General features: G+C 32.7%; 1 protein-coding gene across 1 annotated transcript; it reads right to left on the bottom strand.

Annotated features, from left to right (window-relative positions):
• Positions 1-259: 259 nt before the first annotated feature.
• LOC143047920 (8-oxo-dGDP phosphatase NUDT18-like) lies at positions 260-14,313 on the bottom strand. Its single transcript, XM_076221265.1, has 6 exons — positions 14,113-14,313; positions 12,448-12,605; positions 11,105-11,225; positions 3,963-4,059; positions 2,910-3,162; positions 260-2,188 (listed from the first exon to the last, which is right to left on the bottom strand). The coding sequence occupies exons 1-6, from the start codon at positions 14,195-14,197 to the stop codon at positions 1,937-1,939; spliced, it is 966 nt and encodes a 321-aa protein (XP_076077380.1). The 5' UTR covers positions 14,198-14,313; the 3' UTR covers positions 260-1,936.
• Positions 14,314-17,131: the final 2,818 nt, after the last annotated feature.

The raw sequence follows: 17,131 nt of genomic DNA, 5'->3' as shown, positions 1-17,131 counted from the left end.
GATGTAAACTTAATAAATGACACTTACAGCTATCAAAGAATTTATTAACAATGCTAGAAAGAATTCATATGAAAGAACAAATTTTAGAATGCTAGAAAGAATTCATATGAAAGAACAAATTTTAGAATGCTAGAAAGAATTCATATGAAAGAAAAAATTTTAGAATGCTAGAAAGAATTCATATGAAAGAAAATTTTTTAGAATGCTAGAAAGAATTCATATGAAAGAAAAAAATTTAGAATGCTAGAAAGAATTCATATGAAAGAAAATTTTTTAGAATGCTAGAAATGATTATAAACCATACACAATTAAGGAAGCTCTTATGTGCTCTTTCCTTGTATTTTTTTTTTTTAGAAATGAGTCACTAGAGAGTTAATATAATCAACCTTTTATGCTTATGTTTTTACCAAATTCTAAAAAGGGAATCAAAAATTTTTGTTTATCTCTGATGATCTATGATGACCTTCACCACAGTTTTTCTTGGAGAACTGTTTTATTCCAAAAATTATAAAGAGTATCAGTTAAATTTGTAAAAAAAATTACAAAACTATACCTTCTTGTAGAAAAATAAAAACTGAAGAGAAAATTCATATTGTAAAAATGGAATGATATAAATATATTGCTTCTATGGACAATGGGAATAGTGTCAATAAAAATAGACATGGCACTTATTGTCTAAAGGTTAAACAAGCATTGACAAATCATAGCACATTTTAGTACTTCTATAAAGGCAACAAAGAGCATGGCATGATACCAGGCACAATATGCTTGCACTAAACACTGACGGCAGTGATATATCTTCACATATTATATGTTAGCATTAATTTTGCTTTAAACATTTTTATATCTTTTGGATGAACTAAGTTAATGCTGGAAATTTTATAGGTAAGTCTATAGTGCATAAATCACTGTGACAGGAAAGTTACTTTTTCAGCAAAATACAATCATGACGATGTATTCATTTTTCATGTTTGTATCAATAAAATATGGTGTATGTTTTTAAAATCTTTTACCTGCATTTTGAAATTGCCAATTTGAATAAATGAAAATAAGCAAGAACCAATTATAAATCTTTTTTCTCTGCTGCTGTGAAATATTTCTCTAAGTTTCTTAAAATACATGACTGTATACACGATTCTACCTCAAGTTAAACATTAACACTTTTATATACACAACATTACAATCAACACACATACATAAACATAACAACACGATTATAACTTGAATATTACCATTTTAGCTCAAATAAATATCAAACACAAATCCTGAATTAAAAAAAGACATTTATCAGTCAATGACAGTTATGAGAAAGTCTAGAGTAGTTTGACAGCTATAACATCCTGACAAAAATTTTGCAATTTCTTATTCGTAATTTGAAACCACGGTCAGAAAAATGTTATAAATTGTAAAATATTTCTAATTTTGTTTTCTGTGACCAAAAAAAAAAAAGAAATTTTCTTTTTGATTATAACAAGTATATATATGTTATATATTACATATATCACAAAAAACCTGAATAAGTTTAGTCTTTAGAAAGGATAACAGAGAAAGAGAACATTTGCTCACAGTAAATGACTGTCTAGGTGTAAATAAAGGAAAGTCATCCCACACAAGATGTTTTACACATTGTATTCACATTTTTTTCCAAATGAGTATTAATAACTTTATTGCTTTAAGCATTATACAATTTACTCAGAAGCACTATTGTTAAATTATTCAAATCATTCATTTGCACAAAGAATTTTAAAAAGTAAAATAAATTTGACTTGATGTAGAAATCATGGCCCCTCCCACCCATTCATTCCCAAAGACTTAAATAGTTGCTTTCTAAGATCATTAATCTTTTGAAATTTGGAATTACATGAAGTAAAAGAATCCCTTTTAAACAAATGTTTCTTTCAAAAATAAAAATAAATTTGGTACCCATTTAAAGAAATTAATATAAATCAATAAACTTCACAAAACGTTCATCTTTGATTTTTTGTAATAATTCGTCTTTCAATGATGAAGTAATATGGTGCCATGTGTAACTGTCGTTGGCTATCTTTGGTACTGCAGAACTTGTCATGGTAACAATAGAGGTCAGACAGATACCATTGACCTTGGCGTCTGGTTCACCGTTATATTCCACAGATAAAAGTCCACAAACTTCTATATATCCACCTTGTACGCCATCTACATCTGCTTCCTACAATAAAAAACCCTGATTAATTAAAAATAAAAATATATTTATGTTATTGAATCTGCCATCTGTCTACAAGAAATATACAGGATAAAATTTAGAATGGAAATGGAAAATGAGGTTACAAAAAAATGTATGTAATCATGGAATATCTCTGTGAAGATCTCTAAAAGGTAAACATGATTATTAAAAACATGATTTAGGTTTGCTCAAATCTTTGCATGTCCATTTTTCAATTTAAATTATTCTATTACCATCTTCAGTAGGTACAACAAAGTTGAGCTGTTAGCTGTTGCTCTAAATGTCACTTTAATATTATGTAAGCAGGAAGTTAATGAGTGATGGATTAAAACAATAAGTATCACACGGCATAGTATGCAATCACCTGAAGCTTGATAACAAATCCCAAGAAGCTTTAAGAAATGGAACCAAAATATGATGGGAAGGACAGAAGAAGGAATAACAGACATACACCAGAGTAATCATTTGGAGCGCTGCTATAAACCAAACAAAAAAGTATATGTGTTTACTGTCACATGTTGAAAAAAAATAGATAGGTAGGGATTTAAAAAAAAAATATTTGAGTCAATGGGTGCAACATTAATTGTGACTTTAACAGTGCTTAATTAAAAATGGCCCCAAAAAACTTTAGGGTATGGGATAAAAATTAGGGTAGGTAGGGATGCAGTAAACATACATACTTTTTAATGGGCCTAATTATACATACCTTTAAAATTGAATATACTGAAGTTCTAGATGAGGAATCAGCACAACCTATGTAACATGAGGGTATATGTGGTTTTGTCTTGGTATTTACTAGAAGATAGAGCTCTCGTTCCTGTAAAACACATACAATCACAGGTCTGTGTATAGCTTTCGTATGAGGAACTTGAGTTGGTAAACAATTCAAATGTCTACTTCTTGGTGGTTTTCCATAATAAGAGTAGCCTATTTCTATCAGTGGAAAGATATCTTTGGCTCTAAAAAATATAACGATGTGATACGATTCTGAAAATCAATTGTTTCAATCATGGAACAAAATTATCATATTTTATTAACAAAACAGGTAGCTGTTGAAAGAATATATATTATGTCTATGTACAATAGTTAAATGTGAAGGATAAAAGTAGTAGAAATATTAAAGTTCATTAATTAATTGAAATTTGAAAATTATATCTGTAAATTTAGAATGATTGCAAAGTTTTTAAAAATATGAAAATGCGATAGTATCAGATTAGCAATAATGTTTTTTTTTACATTTTAATTTTGTTGCAATGAATTACCTTGATTTCTAAGTGAAATAAAACTTAATTTCACATGTGAAATAAAGTCCTCCTATCACTACGTTATACAAAAATAGGTTTCATCAAGATGTTGCTGATGACATCTCATTAAAGCAAATTGTGAATGCATAGAAAGATATAGTTCCTTCCATGTTCTACTTTATTCCATTAAAAAGACCATAGCCAATGTAATAAAAAGAATTGTATTAAAAAGAATAACTAATCAGAGAAGCAATATATATATCAAAAAGCTAACTTTCGACTGTTTGTACAGCAAAATAATGCTGTTGGACTTTATTTGAGGTTTCATACATTTGTAATGAATTAATTGTAAACAAGAATGTGCTAAGTTTCAAGCTGATAGGACTTCAACTTCATCAAAAACTACCTTGACCAAAAACTTTAACCTGAAGTGGGAAAGACGAACAGACGAACATAGGAAAGGACCATAGAGCATACAACATAATGCCCATAAATGGAGCATCAAAGACACACACCTTATTTTAAGTGAGCCATCTTTTAGATGTTTTCTGTCTATCCATTCTGCCTGTAATGATTCTTTGTCTTGCAAATCTAATGTTTTTATTTCTCCACCTAAAATTAAAATAAATAAAGATAAAACAATACATAAGATAAATGTTATATATGTACTATATAAGTTTCCAATACATAAATTTTATTTTCTATTTAAAACAGAAATATTCATATGAGATATTTTACTCAAATAAGGAAGTATTTTTCAAAATATATTTGTAAACTTGTTTCCTGAGAATTAATCAAAGTTTGCAGGTCATCTAACAACTGACTATGGTTGATAGTTGTCTCATTGATATACCACATCTCTTAAAGCTTAATTTCTAGGAAATTCACAACTTATCTGTTAGTTTTTGTCAGTGCAAAAGAATTAGTAAGGATTCAGTGACAATCAGTTATTGATCCAGCATTGAAAAAAGTTAACGATCTAAGGACGATTTGAAAACTCTCAATCACAAGGGGAACATGTTGGGATGTGCAACTTAGTTTGTCAGTTGTTTTGGTGTGATTTAGCAAATAATCCACTACTGAAAAATAATGATTAAATTCAAAACCAAACCTTGATCCTGCTATTGCATTTTATATTAAAGATAAAATTATAACATTCAGTCATTGTATTGGACTTATTGGACATACTGATATATTCAAATAATAAAAAAAAGGTTTAAAAACAATGATCATATAAAACTAGAGGCTCTAAAGAGCCTGTGTTGCTCACCTTGGTCTATGTGCATATTAAACAAAGGACACAGATGGATTCATGACAAAATTGTGTTTTGGTGATGGTGATGGTGTTTGTAGATCTTACTTTACTGGACATTCTTGCTACTTACAATTTTCTCTATCTATAATATAGATAGAATAATAATAAACTTGGCCCTTTAGATACAGAGGAAAATATTTGTAAAAGTTTACAAAAATTTACTAAATTAATGAAAATTGTTAACTAGAGGCTCTAAAGAGCCTGTGTCGCTCACCTTGGTCTATGTGCATATTAAACAAAGTACACAAATGGATTCATGACAAAATTGTATTTTGGTGATGGTGATGTGTTTGAAGTTCTTACTTTACTGAACATTCTTGCTTCTTACAATTATATCTATAATGAACTTTGCCCATTAGTAACAGAGAAAAATATTTGGTAAAAATTTACATAAATTTACCAAATTAATGAAAATTGTTAAAAATTGACTATAAAGGGCAATAACTCCTTAAGGGGTCAATTGACCATTTAGGTCATGTGGACTTATTTGTAGATCTTACTTTGATGAACATTATCGCTGTTTACAGTTTATCGCTATCTATAATAGTATTCAAGATAATAACCAAAAACAGCAAAATTTCTTTAAAAATTACCAATTGGAGGGCAGCAACCCAACAACCGGCTGTCCAATTCATTTGAATATTTCAGGGCAGATATATATTGACTTGATTAACAATTTAACTCCTTGTCAGATTTCCTCTAAATGATTTGGGTTTCAGAGTTATAAGCAAAAAACTACATTTTACCCCTGTTCTATTTTTAGCCGTGGTGGCCATCTTGGTTGGATGGCTAGGTCATCGGACACATTTTTCAAACAAGGTACCTCAGAGATGATTGTGGCCAAGTTTGAATTAATTTGGCCCAGTAGTTTCAGAGGAGAAGATTTTTGTAAAAGATAACTAAGATTTACGAAAAATGGTTAAAAATTGACTATAAAGAGCAATAACTCCTTAAGGGGTCAACTGACCATTTCGGTCATGTTGACTTATTTGTAAATCTTACTTTGATGAACATTATTGCTGTTTACATTTTATCTCTATCTATAAAAATATTCAAGATAATAACCAAAAACGGCAAAAATTTCATCAAAATTACCAATTCAGGGGCAGCAACCCAACAACAGGTTGACCGATTCATCTGAAAATTTCAGGGCAGATAGATCTTGACCTGATAAACATTTTTACTCCATGTCAGATTTCCTCTAAAAGTTTTGTTTTTTGAGTTATAAGCCAAAAACTGCATTTTACTCCTATGTTCTATTTTTAGCCGTGGCGGCCATCTTGGTTGGTTGACCGGGTCACGCCACACATTTTTTAAACTAGATACCCCAAAGATGATTGTGGCCAACTTTGGATTAATTTGGCCCATTAGTTTCAGAGGAGAAGATTTTTGTAAAAGATTACTTAGATTTATGAAAAATGGTTAAAAATTGACTATAAAGGGCAATAACTCCTTAAGGGGTCAACTGACCATTTCGGTCATGTTGACTTATTTGTAAATCTAACTTTGCTGAACATTATTGCTGTCTACAGTTTATCTCTATCTATAATAATATTCAAGATAATAACCAAAAACGGCAAAAATTTCCTCAAAATTACCAATTCAGGGGCAGCAACCCAACAACAGGTTGACCGATTCATCTGAAAATTTCAGGGCAGATAGATCTTGACCTGATAAACATTTTTACCCCACATCAGATTTCCTCTAAATGCTTTGGTTTTTGAGTTATAAGCCAAAAACTGCATTTTACCCCTATGTTCTATTTTTAGCCGTGGCGGCCATCTTGGTTGGTTGACCGAGTCACGCCACACATTTTTTAAACTAGATACCCCAAAGATGATTGTGGCAAAGTTTGGATTAATTTGGCCCAGTAGTTTCAGAGGAGAAGATTTTTGTAAAAGATTACTTATATTTATGAAAAATGGTTAAAAATTGACTATAAAGGGCAATAACTCCTAAAGGGGTCAACTGACCATTTCGGTCATGTTGACTTATTTGTAAATCTAACTTTGCTAAACATTATTGCTGTTTACAGTTTATCTCTATCTATAATAATATTCAAGATAATAACCAAAAACAGTAAAATTTCCTCAAAATGACCAATTCAGGGGCAGCAACCCAACAACGGGTTGACCGATTCATCTGAAAATTTCAGGGCAGATAGATCTTGACCTGATAAACATATTTACCCCATGTCAGATTTCCTCTAAATGCTTTGTTTTTTGAGTTATAAGCCAAAAACTGCATTTTACCCCTATGTTCTATTTTTAGCTGTGGCGGCCATCTTGGTTGGTTGACCGGGTCACGCCACACATTTTTTAAACTAGATACCCCAATGATGATTGTGGCCAAGTTTGGTTCAATTTGGCCCAGTAGTTTCAGAGGAGAAGATTTTTGTAAAAGTTAACGACGACGGACGACGGAGGACAGACGACGGACGACGCCGGACGCCGGACGCAAAGTGATGGGAAAAGCTCACTTGGCCCTTCGGGCCAGGTGAGCTAAAAATGGACTTTAAAGGGCAATAACTCCTTAAAGGGTAAACTGACCATTTTGGTCATGTTGACTTATTTTTAGATCTTACTTTGCTGAACATTATTGCTGTTTACAGTTTATTGCTATCTATAATAGTATGACAAAATTGTGTTTTGGTGATCATGATGTGTTTGTAGATCTTACTTTACTGGACATTCTTCTTGCTACAATTATCTCTATCTATAATGAACTTGGCCCAGTAATAACAGTGGAAAATATTTCTAAAAATTTACAAAAAAATTATGAAAATTGCTTTGGTTTTAGAGTTATAAGCCAAAATCTACATTTTACCCCTATGTTCTATTTTTAGCCATGGTGGCCATCTTGGTTTGGCAGGGTCACGCCACACATTTTTAAAACTAGATACCCCAATGATAATAGTGGCCAAGTTTGGTTAAAATTGGCCCAGTAGTTTCAGAGGAGAAGATTTTTTAAAAGAATACTAAAATTTTAGAAAAAATGGTTAAAAATTGACTATAAAGGGCAATAACTCCTAAAGGGGTCAACTGATCATTTCGATCAAGTTGACTTATGTGTAAATCTTACTCTGCTGAACATTATTGCTGTTTGTTTGTTTTTGTTTGTTTGTTTGTTATCTATAATAATATTCAAGATAAAAACCAAAAACAGTAAAATTTCCTTAAAATTATCAATTTAGGGGCAGCAACCCAACAACGGGTTGTCCGATTCATCTGAAAATTTCAGGGTAGATAGATCTTCACCCGATAAACAATTTTACCGCCTGTCACATTTGATCTAAATGCTTTGGTTTTTGAGTTATAAGCCAAAAACTGCATTTTACCCCTATGTTATATTTTTAGCCATGACGGCCATCTTAGTTGGTTTGGCAGGTCACTGGACACAATTTTTAAACTAGATACCCCAATGATGATTGTGGCAAAGTTTGGTTAAATTTTGCCCAGTAGTTTCAGAGGAGAAGATTTTTAAAACTATTTAAATTTACAAAAAAATTGTTAAAAAATTGACTATAAAGGGCAATTACTCCTAAAGGGGTCAACTGACCATTTCGGTCCTGTTGACTTATTTGTAAATCTTACTCTGCTGAACATTATTGCTGTTTACAGATTATCTCTATCTATAACTAGAGGCTCTAAAGAGCCTGTGTCGCTCACCTTGGTCTATGTGAATATTAAACAAAGGAAGCAGATGGATTCATGACAAAATTGTTTTTTGGTGATGGTGATGTGTTTGTACATCTTACTTTACTGAACATTCTTGCTGCTTACAATAATCTCTATCTTTAATGAACTTGGCCCAGTAGTTTCAGTGGAAAATGTTAGTAAAATTTTACAAATTTTATGAAAAATTGTTAAAAATTGACTATAAAGGACAATAACTCCTTAAGGGGTCAATTGACCATTGCAGTCATCGGGACTTATTTGTAAATCTTACTTTGCTAAATATTATTGCTCTTTACAGTTTATCTTTATCTATAATAATATTGAAGAAAATAACCAAAAACAGCCAAATTTCCTTAAAATTACCAATTCAGGGGCAGCAACCCAACAAAGGGTTGTCTGAGTCGTCTGAAAATTTTAGGGCGAAAGATCTTGACCTGATAAACAATTTTACCCCCATGTCAGATTTGCTCTAAATGCTTTGGTTTTTGAGTTGTAAGCCAAAAACTGCATTTTACCCCTATGTTCTATTTTTAGACATGGCGGCCAACTTGGTTGGTTGGCCGGGTCAACGGACACATTTTAAATCTATATACCCCAAAAATGATTGTGGCCAATTTGGATTAATTTGGCCAAGTAGTTTCAGAGGAGAAGATTTTTGTAACAGATTACTAAGATTTACGAAAAATGGTTAAAAATAGACTAAAAAGGGCAATAACTCCTAAAGGGGTCAACTGACTATTTTGGTCAAGTTGACTTATTTGTAAATCTTACTTTGCTGAACATTATTGCTCTATACAGTTTATCTCTATCTATAATAATATTCGAGATAATAACCAAAAACAGTAAAATTTCCTTGAAATTACCAATTTAGGGGCAGCAACCCAACAGCGGGTTGTCCCAATCATCTGAAAATTTCAGGGCAGATAGATCTTGACCTGATAAACAATCTTACCCCCATGTCAGATTTGCTCTAAATGCTTTGGTTTTTAAGTTATAAGCCAAAAACCGCATTTTACCCCTATGTTCTATTTTCAGCCATGGCGGCCATCTTAGTTGGTTAGCCGGGTCACCGGACACATTTTTTAAAATAGATACCCAAATGATGATTATGACCAAGTTTGGTTAAATTTGGCCCAGTAGTTTCAGAGGAGAAGATTTTTGTAAAAGTTAACGATGACGGACTATGATTGACGACGGACAACGACGCCGGATGCAAAGTGATGGGAAAAGCTCACTTTGCCCTTTGGGCCAGGTGAGCTAATAATATTCAAGATAATAACCAAAAACAGTAAAATTTCCTTAAAATTACCAATTTAGGGACAGCAACCCAACAACGGGTTGTCCGATTCATCTGAAAATTTCAGGGCAGATAGATCTTAACCTGATAAACAATTTTACCGCATGTCACATTTGATCTAAATGCTTTGGTTTTTGAGTTATAAGCCAAAAACTGCATTTTACCCCTATGTTCTATTTTTAGCCATGGTGGCCATCGTGGTTGGTTTGGCGGGTCACCGCACACAATTTTCAAACTAGATACCCCAATGATGATTGTGGCTAAGTTTGGTTAAATTTGGCCCAGTAGTTTCAGAGGAGAAGATTTTTGTAAAAGTTAACGACGACGGACGACGCCGAACGACCATGACGGACGCCAAGTGATGGGAAAAGCTCACTTGGCCCTTTGGGCCATGTGAGCTAAAAACGGCAAAATTTCTTTAAAATTACCAATTGGGGGGCAGCAACCCAACAACCAGTTGTCCAATTCATCTGAAAATTTCAGGGCAGATAGAAATTGACTTCACAAACAATTTTATCCTTGTTAGATTTGCTCTAAATGCTTTGGTTTCAGAGTTATAAGCCAAAATCTACATTTTATCCCTATGTTCTATTTTTAGCCATGGTGGCCATCTTGCTTGGTTGACTGGGTCACCACACACATTTTTTAAACTAGATACTCTAATAATGATTGTGGCTAAGTTTGGTTAAATTTGATTCAGTAGTTTCAGAGGAGAAGATTTTTGTAAAAGATAACAAAAATTTACGAAAAATTGGTAAAAAATGACTATAGAGGGCAATAACTCCTTTAAGAGCCAACTGACTCTTTTGGTCATGTTGACTTATTTGTAGATCTTACTTTGCTGAACACTATTGCTGTTTACAGTTTATCTCTATCTATAATAATATTTAAGATAATAACCAAAAATGGCAAAATTTCTTTAAAGTTACCAATTCAGGGGCAGCAACCCAACAACCAGTTGTCCAATTCATCTGAAAATTTCAGGGCAGATAGATCTTGACCTGATAAACACTTTTACCCTGTCAGATTTGCTCCAAATGCTTTGGTTTCAGAGTTATAAGCCAAAGCCTAGATTTTACCCCTATGTTCTATTTTTAGCCATGGCAGCCATCTTGATTGGTTGGCTGGGTCACCGCACACATTTTTAAAACTAGATACTCTAATAATGATTGTGGCTAAGTTTGGTTAAATTTCATTCAATAGATTTTGTAAAAGTTAACGAAGACGACGGACAACGATGACGGACGTCAAGTGATGAGAAAAGCTCACTTGGCCCAAAGGGCCGGGTGAGCTAAAAAGAAGATGTTGTATGATTGCCAATGAGACAACTCTCCACAATAGACCCAAATGACGTTTATTTTTTTGTACCAGTTATATTTCCAGCAAAATTGAATCTCATCCATGAGCCTGATCCAAATTCCACAGACAACAGAGTAACTGCTTCAATTTCTAACCCAGCTTCTTCTTTCACTTCTCTCTTTGCAGCTTCCTTAAATAAGAAAAGATATTCACTACACCATAAAATTCACAAAAGAATCATATTGATTTACCATTCAGGTCTCTGCATCAGAAATAAACACATTTATTCTAAAATCAGTTGTTGGCATGATACAGCTTTTGTTCTTCTCATATATTTTATGATGGTATAATACTAAATCCCTAACGGGAGGGATTGTGCCTGATATTCATATGATGAAGACATAATCTTTCAATCAGTTTAATTGAGGTGCTGGAGCTGGCAAGTCAGTAACAGCTAGTAGTCCTTTGTTAATTTATGTATCATTGTCATTTGTTTAGTTTCTTTTATTACCTTTTCTGACATTGGACTCAGACTTCTTTTGAACGGAGTTTTACTGTGCATATTGTTGTGTGTTTATTTTTTCCTTCATTGGCTAGAGGTATAAGGGGAGGGTTGAATTATTAAAAACATGTTTAACCCCGCCACATATTTGCGCCTGTCCTAAGTCAGGAGCGTCTGGCCATTGTTAGTCTTGTATGAAATTTAATTTTAATTTCTTGTGTATAATTCGGGGTTTAGTATGACGTCCATTTACAGTGAACTAGTATACATTTTTGTTTAGGGGCCCGAGTGCAGGAGTTTCTCGCTGCATTGAAGACTCATTGGTGGCCTTCGGCTGTTGTCTGCTCTATGGTAGGGTTGTTGTTTCTGACACATTCCCCATTTCCATTCTCAATTTTATTTATATTACATCCAGCAAACACTGACTGTACAAAATGAGGAAGGATGTACAGAATATGACAATGAAAATAAGTCAGTGTAATGATTTAGTTTGTCATAACCAAATTTAACAGTTTGGGATACATGAATGTCTATTTTTCCCCAACTTTATCTATATATAGACTTTTGGAAACATTAATTGACTGAAAAAAATAGAGTCGTTTGGGATACATGAATGTCTATTTTTCCCCAACTTTATCTATATATAGACTTTTGGAAACATTAATTGACTGAAAAAATAGAGTCTTTTGGAAAAAAAATCAAAGTGAGATTGTTTAAGATCATGAAGATAGATATAAAATGTAAGCTTGAACTGGAAAAAACACATTCAACAGATCATGTCCACAGGCTTATTTGTATATCTTGTTTTTCTTTTTTCAATATTTAAAGTTGATATATATCTAGCTATTTTTTTTTGTATTTATGTAAAGCATGTAAATTGAGTAAAAATAAGATAAACATATATATATACCACTAAAGATTCTTTTTTCTCCACTCGTCCAGCAGGAAGATACCAGGTTCCATGGCATGAGTATTTGGCTTCCTGAATCATTAATACTTGACTTGCTTCATTAACAATAACTGCTGATACAATGAATCCCATATTGTTCTTAGTCACTGGTTTGAATTCTGTAGAAATACATTTAAAAAAATAATTCTGATTGTTTATTTTCTATCAGTCTATGCGTGAAACACACACATTTAGTTGTGCTCTGCTGCAGTACTAACTATAATATGTCATACAAAGATCTTGCATACAAGACACACAATAATTCAAACCAGTTCTCATGTTCAAGCTGAGGTTTTGGAAGTTCTCAGGAAATTATTGTACCTCAATTGAACAGTTGCATTATTGCAAGTGCACATGTCAGTGTAAAATACGCCTTCTCACTATTTGGAAATCTTTTGTGGTAGACCTGAGTATCTCCACAGCTTGAACTATAAGTCTATTGATGTCAATTTTTATTGTGACTTCAGCTGTTATGTATTATGACGTCAATATTTTTCAGGAACCTTAATGTAATGTGACAAACAGCGATAAGGGCATTCTGTATCTGTATCTGTATGGGTATGCTGTAGTTACATGTACCAATTCAGGCTTTTATACAACGAGGTGAAGGCGCTGTCTATTTACTGATGTTTCGTGAGAGCATATTTTAAGCTCTCTATGCTTGTTGCACGCACAATAGTGTCCTCAAGATGGTTCCACATGTTCCAGTTAATTATAGTGGACACAAAGAATGAGTTTGAGTGTTGCTAAGTTTTACTGGTGGGAATATCAAAGTACCTAGTGTTGTTCCTCACTTGTTTTTTTATTATGTTTGTTGCTTGGTAATTGTAAATTTTTTTCGCTGTGATGGTTCGACTTGGTCTGGCTGATTTTAAAAAGCCCTCTGGATCAATAGCTTAACCAAAAATACAAGTTTTTGGCTTGTGCGTCTCAGTTGTAGTTCTTGAAGTTCTAGTTTGGCGAGCATGTCTGTTACGCAGCCATGTTCTCTTGTTTTGTAGTTGCCTGTTATAAAGCATGCTGCTTGTCGTTGTATTCGCTCTAGCATTATTTTGTGTCTAGCTTGTTTGAATCTGCTAAACAGTGGACCTATGCTTTTGCTGCATATTCCATTGTTGATGTATTTAGGGAAATGTAAGCAGTTTTCTTACATTCCTGCGGACAGTATCTTAAATTCTTTTTGAGGAAGCCTAGGGTTGAAATTGCCTTTTTTGCAACTTTTGTATTCATGGTAATGTGCGTGCTCCACTTCAGGTCTTCTGATATCTGCACTCCTAAGTATGGGTTGGGACTTGTTGGAGTATTTGGTCGTTGAGTGTGTAGATTCTCAGGCTTTTGTTTTTGATGTAGCATTTTTTAGCATTAAATCAGATACACATTAAAGTACAAGTGAGTTGTTTACCAGAGTGAAATATTCACACGTGAAACTTGAATAATTACAAGGGAGACAATCCAGTGTCAACAGCGACACCTACAGAAAACAGAATACACACAACAGATAATTTAAGGTGTATAATGTTTTGTTTATCAATGGGTTATATACACGAGAAGCGAACTAAGAAAAATGAGCAGTTGACGCTTTAAATGGTTATAAAAAATATTAGCAATCTACAGTTATTTACTTACTAGATTTATCAAGCCCTGTGTCAACATCTGATAGAGGTAAAATCTCTCCAGCCAAAAGCTTTCTCACATCGTCTTCAATTTCCATGACATTAAAATTACAAAACAACCTGCTTCTACTTGTATAATTTGAACTCTATTGTCGACATATTAGCCTAATGTTAATTTCTCAGAGACATTATTAAATGCTGCAAGTAGGCATAATCATGTACAGAGTTTTCAGTTGCGAAGTAAATTTTTGACCGGATGTAAAGTTTTACAAATAATAAGAAAGTCGGAACAGACTGGAACAGCATTGAATTCCGTAGGACACCTAATCGACACAAATGAGGCGCAAATTCCAAATACAACGGAAACTTTATTAACATTAACAGCAACTAAAAATTGTTCGATGCGAATAATGAAATGCAAAGAAAAAATATTTAATACATTGTATCAAGATAAAATTTATTCGTTCAGTGTATGGTCACTTGTGTGACTTGTGTCTTTTGATTGAGTTAATATTAAAGCCATTTCAATTGATAATTTATAGTATGTCTTTCTATGTGGTGATGTTACAATAGTTTTGCGGATAAGAGTGAAGGTTGGTCCCTATTTTAAAACGTTAAAACCCACTGCATGTGTTTACTACTGCCACATGACTACTGCTCTTAGTCAGTGAGGAATCTGATGTTCAGAAGTTGTCGTTTGGTGATCACGGTGGTTCATAAATGTTTCTCGTTTTTGTTTTCATATAAAGAAGACTGTTGTTAATGATAAATGATATGACCAAATGAAAAATGCTAATAACTTTTTTCATTTCTCAAAAAAGGATTGATCTCAAATTTGAAATATAATAAGATGACATCATCATTTGATATATAGATTTAAGAAAAAAAATTAAAAATTGTAAGAAACAGTAAAAAATTATTTCCATGTATTACTTAAGGAATGCTCGAGTATATGCAAGGTATATCTTGATAGGTTCAAGTTAAATAAATATTGGTCAGTACATCTTAAGTTTGATTTTTGTCGGTTTCGCATTAACCATTCCTGATTAATGGTTCTGGGTGATAAATGATAGCTACTTTTTTTGCAGTTAGTTGATATTGTAGTGGATATTTTATGGTCATTAAATAGAAGCATTTTTTAAGCACCTCTAGTAAATGCATTTTCTTTTAAATTCCATTCCAATTTGAAATAAAGACTTGCAGTTTACTTTGTTTACAAATGACAACCTTAATGATAGGTCTGCTTCTATGGTCATCAATGCACTGGACTTATATTAAAAAGATACTTGTTTAATATCTTCTTATAATGCAATGTTATTAGATTTTTACCAAACAGTTGTTCTCACATGATTGCTGAATTTAAATTGTTTGCACTTTAGTTTGTCCCCTTTTTATAACATTGATAATGAATTTAAAGAAAGCAAAGATCAGAAACTCGCAAAGTTCTGTCAACGTAACGATGCTGGCTCCAAGAAACAATCCCATCTGGCCACCAAGGTTAGCTAATGAAAATAGAAAGGTTAATGCATTTTATTATCACGTCAGATTGATAACTCCTGAATCCTGAATTTAAGTCAAGCTTTTTATTAATATATTACGAATGATTTGTTATTTTTCAAACGTCCTGAAAAGGTAAATATTTCTTACATATTCGTAACAACAAACAATTTCAACTAGGTAGGTTCTCACAATACAATAAATATAATATTTTGTTTCATATACCGTACCTGTATTGTAATTTCAGAAGTGACAAACGGCAACGTCAAAGCTAGTAACATTTCAAACCGGTATGAATATCGAATGGCTGAAAGTGAGTCCTGTGAATATGTTTTTGTTATGACAGAGCTAGAACGGCACTCGCTATATACAAACAAATCATTAAACACAATAGAAATGCTAAGTTATGTTCTATAGCGATTTTTGATAGACCTCTGAAAGATGAGTTTGTGAAACTGTCATTATAGCATGCGCTGGCATATATAAACGCCCTTGAAATTTCTAGATGGTATATATATACCTTTTAAATACGGAAAGTTCACAATAGGAAATTGGAATCGTTTTGTTATCGTTATCGTTGTCCTTGTGCTTCCATTTCATCTTGAAAATTGAAGAATCCTGAAATTATAGTTGAAGGCTTCGATAGCCACAATATAGCACTTTATATGCTGATGTGATGTTAAGCATTCATCAATCAAGGCTTAAAAACCACTTGATTTTTTAAAAGTTTGGTATCTGTTTGAGAATTGAGATTTATTTAAGTAGTTTAATCTGTCATTTTCTCCTCATAGGTCATTGAAAATAAACCTTTTTGTTTTTCACGGAACACTTATTTATGATTTCAACTTTGACTTTTCACCTAATTCCAATATCAACAGTTTAAAAACAACAGACCATGGTAATTTAAAAAAAGTAAGAATATTTTTCGTATCAAGTTAGTTAGTCGGATAAAACAACCGTACGATTGACAAGATATCGACACGCAATTACGACTACATCGGTTACTGTAGTTTTGTTTCTTTGTGGTTTATAGACATATCGTTTTTATTAATCGGGAAAGAAGACAAAAGGAAGTACACCACTAATTCATGGTCCCATTGCTTTCTATGTTAAATTCCTCCATTTCAAGCAGGCACACCTCTTTTATTTTAAGTTCAAATAAAGTGGCAATCATTGCATTTCAAAGCAACACTTTATGGTGTCTTGTACTGAAAAAATCAACATACCTTACATTGCATATAAGAAAGAACTGGTTCCCGGAACTTCAGATGTACCAAAACAGGTACTTCAGATCTGACAAACAGACAAAATGTACCCTCTTTTTAAAATTTGGTGCAGTTTTTTTACTATTCAAAATTAAAAGTCCAAAAGTGTTCTACAATGATCACCAGTCCTTCAGCTTTCATTTGATACCAAAAATACCTAAATATTCTACATATTTTGAAAGTTACACTCATGCGTAGGAACTATTTTGTGTTAAATATGTACTACTTTCTGGTATGTGCTTTCTGGCCGGGCCTGAATTAGTGGTGTTA

Source organism: Mytilus galloprovincialis, chromosome 10, assembly GCF_965363235.1.
Source record: "Mytilus galloprovincialis chromosome 10, xbMytGall1.hap1.1, whole genome shotgun sequence".
NCBI classification, from domain to species: Eukaryota; Metazoa; Mollusca; class Bivalvia; order Mytilida; family Mytilidae; genus Mytilus; species Mytilus galloprovincialis.
The sequence above is the reverse complement of the archived record's forward strand: the minus strand, read 5'-3'. Positions and strand labels throughout refer to the sequence as shown.

What these genes read in the sequence shown, in the direction of transcription:
- LOC143047920 (XM_076221265.1), bottom strand. Translation starts at nt 14,197, where the DNA reads ATGGAAATTGAAGACGATGTGAGAAAGCTTTTGGCTGGAGAGATTTTA. An exon ending in CACAGGGCTTGATAAATCTA is followed by an intron (nt 12,606 to 14,112) that starts GTAAGTAAATAA and finishes GTATTTCTACAG; the next exon opens with AATTCAAACCAGTGACTAAG. An exon ending in TTTTGCTGGAAATATAACTG is followed by an intron (nt 4,060 to 11,104) that starts GTACAAAAAAAT and finishes TTTTAATTTTAG; the next exon opens with GTGGAGAAATAAAAACATTA.